At 41.4% G+C, this 9,433-nt stretch overlaps 1 protein-coding gene and 1 pseudogene across 1 annotated transcript; one reads left to right on the top strand and one right to left on the bottom strand.

Moving 5' to 3' along the window:
• Positions 1-747: 747 nt before the first annotated feature.
• LOC102428696 (parathyroid hormone-like) lies at positions 748-4,830 on the top strand. Its single transcript, XM_023754515.1, has 3 exons — positions 748-950; positions 4,371-4,466; positions 4,584-4,830. The coding sequence occupies exons 1-3, from the start codon at positions 856-858 to the stop codon at positions 4,828-4,830; spliced, it is 438 nt and encodes a 145-aa protein (XP_023610283.1). The 5' UTR covers positions 748-855.
• LOC111826213 lies at positions 2,431-3,134 on the bottom strand (annotated as a pseudogene).
• Positions 4,831-9,433: the final 4,603 nt, after the last annotated feature.

The raw sequence follows: 9,433 nt of genomic DNA on the forward strand, positions 1-9,433 counted from the left end.
CAGAGCTGCCGTTCCACCCTTGGGGCCTCTGCTGGGAAAACAGAATCAAGTCTCAAACAATGCCTTTTTAATTGTATCTCTAGTATTATAGACGTAGGGCAGTACGGTATCATACCTCTGTGAATGGAAAATACCTTGTACCTGCCTTATGATACGTAGTAGTGACCGTACTTTATCAGAGCTGTTTTTAATGATGTTATCCTAGAATGTTTTCTTTCCAGATGATGATGGAGAAGCTTAAAAAAAATGGTGCCAGGAACCACAACAGTAACAGAACTTTGCTGTTTTCTGGAGATTTATTTTTTACTTCTTTTTTTTTATTATTATTGGAGTGTGCTAGATGTCTATAATTTTGTTCAGATGACTACAGAACCTGGAAAAGCTGTTGCTGCTATTGATGCATAACATACTGCTATTGGTCTTTTTATATAAATATAAATTAAATATAAATATAAATATACACATACATACATATATAATTTGAATTTTTGGAAACTTTAGCTGTGCTGTCAACTTTGGCAAAACTATCCCAGTTGTACTGTGTTGGGTTGGCATTGAACAGAAATTAACAGCCATATTGGTCTAGAAACGTTAAAGATAATTTTTTCCATTTGTACAGGGGTAACTCGCTGTATTAAACATGTAAGGTCTTAATCTACATGGGTTTGATTACAAAAACTAATAAAGTATTCTTTAAGTAATGAAAAAAATCAGTCTTTTTAATAATACAAATTCATTAACCCAGTCAGAATTCAGAATTGCAATTCAATATTTGTTAGAAATCTTTGCATAATTCTTTTTCCCAGCCCCATACTGTGTTACTGTTAATATATAATGATCTAAATCTTAAGAGGAATGGGCATCATCCAATCGGGTTGTCTGTTGTTCTGTCCTATACTTGTGATCCAGAGAATTGGGAGTGATATCATCTGTAACAACATAAAAGCTTCTTTTGCTGAGAGGAAGACCTACATATAAGTCACACTGAAGCATCTACCATCCAATTCATCAGCTTTCTCTAGTTTACTCAACTTTAAGAGAGCACCAGCTGCTAATATACCTGAAAGATATTGTCCTAAGACATTGTGTGGTGAGTAATCTTTACTTTATGTTTTAAATCTCATATAAACTATTTTTTATAATCTAGGTATTATTTCATGTGCATCATTTCCTACAAATAAAATGCTGTTTGTTCAAGTTACAATGTGAAAGGCGAGTTCTATCTATATAATAGAGGAATATGGAAATTAGCCAGGACACCGTAATGTCACGACTGAAAGAAAAAATAGCAATATTAAAATATTTCCTCTAATTAATTCGCTTTAAATGTGCACAAATTTCCTGCACGGGGTCACTAGTGTTTAATACAAAATTTCACAACACAAAATAAAAGTATGTTTCTAAAATACTCTGAAATCATTTATTTTTGTGATGAAAGTCTTTTGAGGAGCCTTGCTTTTTCTAAATCTATCTGAAATTACACACAAAAAATTATAATTTGGCCTCATATGCTTTAATGGTATCTTACTGAAATTTTCAAATAAAGCAGACTAATGAGGAATAAAACATTCTGATTTAAATAACCAATATACATTTATCAAATTGTGTTAGTAGTCTATTTTTCCTGCAGAATACCCTTATCAAACTGTTTTATGACTCACAGAGAACTCAAGTTGTATACAAGAGCTGGAGAAACAGTTTTACTACTGAATATTCCCTTTAATAAAGCTTTTTTTCACTTTCTATTCTGAAAACTCTACATGAACTGTAAAAAGCTGATTTTCAGCTTTTTCATGACATTCTTGTAAGAAGCTTGTCTCTATTAGGAATAGGAAACAAAGCAGAGATGTCTAAAATCACTAGGTGAATGTGATAGAGGTAAGATTAGACACCAATGCTCCCGTCTTCTAGCTACAGTGCCTTTTTAAAAATAACATAAACCCAAATCAAAGTATATGTATTTGTTGCTCCATCAATAGCTTTATATTGCACAGGGAAGCTTTATATCGCACAGTGAAAATAAATGTAGTAGATTATATTTCTTACAATGACTTTTTTTTTCCAAACTGATTCCAGCTTTATTGAAGATACTTTTCACAAACAATCATGGTATTTCAGGCAGGATATGGGCAGATAATCATTAAGAGTATACAACAGCTTTCAAACTCCCTTCTTCAATGAGCTACCAATATCAGAAAGCCACCACAAAACCCAGTGAAGTCTTCATCTGATGCTCTGAATAGGGAAAGTTTAGAGTGAGGGTTGCCATTTCACATTGAGCATGTTGTGTAACAACTTTTCACAAGCTGACCCTAACTTTCAGGAAATGAAATGAAAATGGCAGAGAACATCGATCTGTAGATCCACAATCTAAAAAGGAACTGCTGCTCTTTTGAGGGAGGCCATAAGTGGTGACACTGGAAAGCTCAGATTGCCCAACCGACTGGAAATCAACGTTTTTGGGTCAGGTCCCAATAGGTCTCTGGGCTTAAGAGAGCCAAAGTCTATGCTAAAGTGGAGAGGGAGAAAAGGACAGAAAAACGAATTTTAGTTTCCCACACGACAAGGTGTTTGTGCCAAGATGGCTAATGTGTGTCAACATCAAGAGATCCCTGCTCCCAGGAACCAAGAGGAAGTTACTCAAAACTAGAAGGGAAAGGTATTTCCCCCCATGTCAGTCCAGCTTTGGAGACATTCTAGTAGTACTATATGTCCTTCCCCCAAAATAACAATGAAGTGTTCTGTGTGCTAACAACATAGCTTAAAAGTAAAAGAGAATTCTGCATTTTTATAAAACTTGGTAAAAAATAGTATTTCAAACTGTACAGTCACCAGAAATACATAGCTATCAAAAATGCACACAGTTCACCTTCAGCTTTCTGTGCCTGGTCTGCTTGGCATCTCCATTTTCTGCGGGGCTATTCCCACCTTTGCCTGCATCAGCTTTCCCTTTTCCCTTTAGGTACCTTCTCTCCCTTCTTTGCAGGGGCCTTTTTAGGCTTGGGCTCTGGCTTTGGAGGAGCAGGTTTAGCTGATAACCTGGCAGATCTTCTCCATGGTTTCTCCTTCACCTTGGCTTTATCTCCTTTAGCATCCCCTTCAGCCTGCCTCTTGGGCATGATGGTGATGGTGGAGGGAGGTCAGACCAGGACACGGGGGTGCAGCTCCCTGCGGGCTTCTCTGGCTCCTGGGTTGATCACGCCTCCTCATATTGCTCTATTTCTTATACTACTTCAATATGATGCCACCACTTCAAAAATAAAGCCATTTCCCTTTAAAATATGAGTGCATAGTGACTCTATGTGTATGTTAAAAGAGAACATTAATCATTAAAAAAAAGCACTTCTATAACAATAGGGTTTGCAATTACTGAAGTGCAGATTAAGATAAGACTAGTCTATTTTGAGATGAAAAGCTTCATGAACAAAAGAGGAAAGTGCTAAAAATTATACTCAGACAAGATAGTTTTAAGAAAAGCTGAAGAAAAAAGAAACAAGCTTTTTATATAAAGCCAAAACTCTAAATTCTTATAATTAACTAGATGATTTTTAATAATACTTTGACACATTTTTAAATGATAGAAGTATGCACTAATTTAGTAAAAATATCTCTAAATCACAGACTATTAATTTGGTACTTATGGTTATTATTGCAGTGACTGAAATGAGGTTGACTTATGAAAAAGAAATTTTCTAAGTAAATAAACAGTGTTAATAATTTACCTAAGTAAGAGAATTATCCATTTTCCAAACAAATTATAAGAACTTAGTCATAAGCAGCATAAATGTAGGAGAAATTTCTAAAAAGTAAGCATTTTCATTCCTCATGTGGCTTAAAATTCATATATTAAAACTTGCACAAGAACTCTCAAAAAGATCCCTAAAAAATAAAACTAATTTACCTAGAAACTAAAACTAATCTAATTTCTAAGTCAAATTATGTGTACATATGATACATACTAATGTATCTGTAAAATAAAGAGGTTGGCCCTACCTGTTTGGCTCAGTGGATAGATGTCGGCCTGCAGACCAAAGGGTCCTGGGTTTGAATGCAGTTAAAGACACAGGCCTAGGTTGCGGGCTCAACACCCAGTAGAAGGCATTCAGGAGGCAACCTATCAATGATTCTCTCTCATCATTGATGTCTCTATCTCTCTCTTCCACTCCCTTTCTTTCTGAAATCAATAAAAATATATTTAAAAACAAAAAATAAAGAGGCTCATTCCAAAAGTCCTCCATGAAAACCAATGCAATTAGTTGCTGTACCACTCTGTGTTCAGTTGTGTAGTTATAAATGTAAACTGCTAAATTTAATTATATAGTGTGGAATAGTAAAAACATTTTTCAAATACCTGCCTTTTGCTCTTCCTTTTTAGTGAAGATGATGTCTGCAAAAGACATGGTTAAAGTAATGATCTTCCTGTTTGCAATTTGTTTTTTCGCAAAATCAGATGGGAAAACCCTGCAGTAAGTACTGTTTCTTGTTCTGCATGGCTAGGACTTGGAGACTGGATTTTTAGGGCTGCCATTATGATGGGAAGAGGAGCGCTAATGGAGTGGCTGCTCTGTTTCTGTTCCGGACAGGAGGAAAACTGTGGGTGAAATACAGCTTATGCATGACCGGCGTCAACATCTGACCAAGAAGGAAAGGCAGGAGTGGCTACGGAAGTTGCTGGAGGAAGTGACCATGGCAGGTGCTATGGTTCCCAAGGATGTTTCCAGGAGGTCTCTAAGAAGGGAAGACAATGTCCTGGTTGAGAGCCATGAAAAACGCCTTGCAGAAGCAGACAAAGCTGATGTGGACGTATTAACTAAGGTTAAATCCCAGTGAAAACACATCTATCAGAGCACTGCTCCAGACAGCCTAGGGCAACAATATTTACCTGCTGTTAATGTTTCCACCCTCTATTATGATTACCAAGTACCAATATTTCTAGTATTATCAAACTTTACATGTAATCCATTGCTAACCATGATAGCTATAATTTAATTGATTATTTTGATTTTATTTTTAATCAAGAGTCTTTTAATTATTCTCTTTCTGTGCCAGGAGGGCTCCTTATTCTTTTTAAAGGATGTTATTGCATAATTTATAAAAGAATAAAATTGCACTCTTTAACCTCTCTCTCATCTTTCAATGCAAAATAAAAAATGAATGATCCTGATTCTAAAAAAGTGACATTAAGTATTTTTCACTTGTTATAAGAATATCTTTTTGGTTATAAGTAATACCAACATGTTTAAATGGATCATGACTAGGAAGAACAACATAAAATGGTTTTATTTCCAGTTTTTTTAATCAAAATAATGGACATACATCACTATATAAGTTAAAGGTGTACAACAGGATGGTTTGATTTACATATATTGTGAAATGATTATATGTTGAACATCATCCTTTTAGTAATATTATCAAAGTACCAGGTCCCCAAATCTTAGTAGCTAGATACTTTTGTCCTCTTCATTACAGGAAAGATAATGAAATAGTCAGAAAGAGAGAAAGTGATCTGAAATTTGAATGCAAAAGTATTTGCTTATGCCCAATCCTACTGATGATATTTCTAGTCTGAACCCCAAATTCCATGGACTAGAGTTTTTGTTTAGAATATAACTTCATTTATTTGTCCTTTGTCACATATCTATTTAGGGTCCATTACTTGCCATGTACTATATTAGGCACTGGACATACACCAGTAAGTGAAATAGACACAGTTCTTGTCTTCATGGGGCCAATAATTTAGTATGGAAGACAGACATTAATTCATTATTAACTTTGATAAGTGCTCTAAAAGAAAAGCACAAGATACTTCAGGAGTGTAAAATACGCAGCCCTGATCTACTTAGGTCAATACTGTCCAATACAACTGTCTGTGATGATGGAAATGTTCTGTATTCTGTGCTGTCCAATAACATAGCCACATATACATTTAAAATGTGACTTATGCCCAAATGGACACATGCAGCCACAATCCCCACAAGTTCTTACAGCCAGAAGTTATGGGGACTTCTCTCCCTGGTACTGGAACTCTGTTTCAGGAGGCCTGATGTGGAGCTATGACCACTCACTCCTCAAGTGGGGGGGGGGGGGGGGGAGCTTCACAACCAAGATATCCCTCCTGATTATTATCCACCACACATGTGTTCTGTGTCTCCGCCCCTCCTACCAGTCTCAATGAGGCTTCTTAAATTCCTTAGTTATATGATTTCCAGTCAGCTAGATTTCAGAATGATGGTTGTTCTGTAATTTTAGTTCAGTTGTAATTTTGATGTGATCATGGGAGGATTGGGTACCACATTTACCTATGCCACCATCTTGACTAGAAGTCCTTTACTTTTATTATTGTACTGGAGGCCCGGTACATGACATATGTGCACTGGTAGGGTCCTTAGGCCTGGCCAGTGATCAGAGCCGAACAGGGCCTTTGGGCTTCCCAGGGCCTTCCTTCACCAGTTGCTAGCTGGTGCCTTTCTTCATTCCGTGCCACCCCCTGGTGGTCAGCACATGTCATAGTGAGCGATCTAACTCCCATCATTGGTGTCGAACTCCCAAGAGTCACTTTGCATATTAGCCTTTTATATATAGAGATACACAAAAGCATCTATAAATCATAAATGTAAATTTTCAAAAAAATATATAAAATGAAAGCCATTACTAACTACTCAGATTATGAAACAGAATATTGCCAGTATCTTAGAAATTCCTTGTTAGCCCTTTCTAAATCACATCCATCTTCCTCCTGGCCTCCTTTTTATATTTATCATTATTCTCATCTCCTTTCTCTTTTCTTTTCTTTCCTTTTCTTTTTTTTAACTTTTTTTTTATTAAATCCCTTTCCTTTCCTTTCCTTTCCTTTCCTTTCCTTTCCTTTCCTTTCCATTTCTTTTCTTTCCATTTCTTTTCTTTCCCAGTTTCACTCAACTGCTTCTCACTTGTCATGTTTTCGAACATTTTTATCAACCTGGTTCATATCTGCAGACACATTGCAGTCTGTCTCTAACACTTCTGAAATTAAGTGATATTTGCCTACTGTAGAGGACTCCCCAGAGCAGGACTAACAGATCTCTCTCATTCAGGTACTATTCAAGCTTGGACTGGCTCTTTACATGGTGTAAGTCACACCTTGGCAATGGTTAGGAGAAAAAGGGATACCATGAAGCCTGGATAGGACCAGAGCTAAGAGAACTCATCCCATTCTGAGACTTTAGCTGGGGGATAAGCTGCTTAAATGAATCCTAGGTACACCAAGGGCATTCAAAGAGCCTTGACGGAATAGAGGGAGACCAGGTGTTGGCATATTTGAAATCTGATAGGTGGCAGCATTATGCCTCCATTAGGTTTTGGAGCAGGTCTTCAATCATCAGGTGGGGAACACAAGAATCCAGACCTGAGCAAAGCAGCTACAAAGGGCGAGGCAAATTAAAATCAAGAAGACTGGGAGAACCAAGATGGCGGCGTAGGGAGTGGACCTGTGCGTGCTGCTCTCTCACAGCATCATTGAAACTATCAACTATGAGGTAAACAACCATCACTCAGAACCATGGGGAAGTTGGCCCAGTGGGAGATCTACAACTGGAAGAAAAGAAAGAAGCGTAGTGAGACTGAGTGGGAGCTACGGAGGCACCAAAACCAGAGGTACGCAGTCACACGTCAGGCGGGCTGCAAATGGATTCGCGGTTTTTTTCAATCAGAAGCGGTTACGAACCCTCGAATCCTCTGGGCTTGCTCGGGGCGGGTCTCTGAGGCCCCAGATCCCACAGGAAGAGGCGGCCACGGCCTTGCAGTGGTCGGAGAGCGAGGGAAGCTCTGACGCGCGGCTGCTCGCCGGCACTGAGGGACAAGAAGTCCTGGTGTCCCGGGGAGGCGAGGGGCGCGGAGACTCCGCCATCGCTATTTCCTCCGCGCTGGCGACTCCCTTAGACCCCGCCCTATCATCCGGGCTGTGCCAGAGGCACAAGAGGGAATGACTGTGCTTTTACAAACTCTCAAATCCACTGAGCTGGTTCGGGAGGGTCTCTGAGGCCCCAGGCCCCAAGGCGAGAGACAGCACGGCCTTCCAGCGGTCAGAAAGCGAGGGAGGCTCTGGCGCTCGGCTGCTCGCCGGCACTGGGGGACGCAAAGTCCTGGTGTCCTGGATAGGCAAGGGGCCGCTGAGTCTCCACACGGCGACTCCCTGTGACCCCGCCCTACGCAATTTACATTCCCATCTGGGCTGTGCCAGACTCACAAGTAGAAACGCCTTTGCTTCTGCAAATTTTCAAATCCGCTGAGTTGGTTCAGGCGGGATCATGAGGCACCAGACCCTACGGGGAGAGGCAGCACGGCCTTGCAGCCATCAGAAAGCGAGGGAGACTCTGTTGCACAGCTGCTCGCCGGCACTGGGGGACACAAAGCCCTGGCAGAGATTCAAGGGGCCGCGGAGACTCAGCCAGTGCTATTTGCTCCGCTATGGCGACTCCATGAGTCTCAGCCCTAATCAATTTACATCCCCATCCAAGCTGTGCCAGGTGCACAAAAAGACCCACCTGCGCTTTTGCAGCCTATCCCAACAAATTGCAGACTTCAACTGCTCACAGCCATGGGAGACACACTCAAGAAGCAGACCCAGGAGAACCAGGATGGCGGCATACGGAAGAGACCTGTGCGTGCTACCTCACACAACAACATCGAAACTACCAAATATCAGACAAACACCTATCATACAGAACCCTGGGAAAGTTGGCCCAGTGGAAGCTCTACAACTGGAAGGAGAGAAAGAACATTGAGACTGAGTAGGATGTGCAGAGACACCAAGTACAGAACCCAACCCAACAAACTGCAGATTTCAACTCCTTGCATAGAAAGAAGCGCATTGAGACTGAGTAGGATGTGCAGAGGCACCAAGTACAGAGCCCATCCCAGCAGGCTGCAGATTTCAGCTCCTTGCATCTGGGAGGGATGCAATCGGGGGGCGGAGTCGGGTCCAGGGCAGGCCGGGGCTGGGCCTGACTGGGCTGGCACTGTGGAACCGCTGTACCAGCAAGCACACAAACATGCCCACTGGTTCCAGTCTCTCGTGGGGCGCTGGGGGACAGCAGACAGGCAGTCTGTGCACTTGGTGGAGGGCAGGAGTGCTGGATGTTCAGCCACCAGGAACGCCTGGAGATTTTGTCTGGTGGGGAGCCGCCGGCAGGGGACAGAGGGCCAAACTTTCTGTTTCCCCGGTAAGGCTGGGATGGCCCCGGTGAGGTCGGGACAGCCCCGGTGAGGTTGAAACGGCCCCGGTGAGGTAGGGACGGCCCCGGTGAGGTTGAAACGGCCCCCGTGAGGTCGGGACAGCCCCTGTGACGTTGAAACGGCCCCCGTGAGGTAGGGACAGCCCCGGTGAGGTTGAAACGGCCCCCGTGAGGTAGGGACGGCCCCGGTGAGGTTGAAACGGCCCCGGTGTGGTCGGGAC

This window comes from Myotis lucifugus, unplaced genomic scaffold (genome assembly GCF_000147115.1).
Source record: "Myotis lucifugus unplaced genomic scaffold, Myoluc2.0 scaffold_61, whole genome shotgun sequence".
In the NCBI taxonomy this organism is placed as follows: Eukaryota; Metazoa; Chordata; class Mammalia; order Chiroptera; family Vespertilionidae; genus Myotis; species Myotis lucifugus.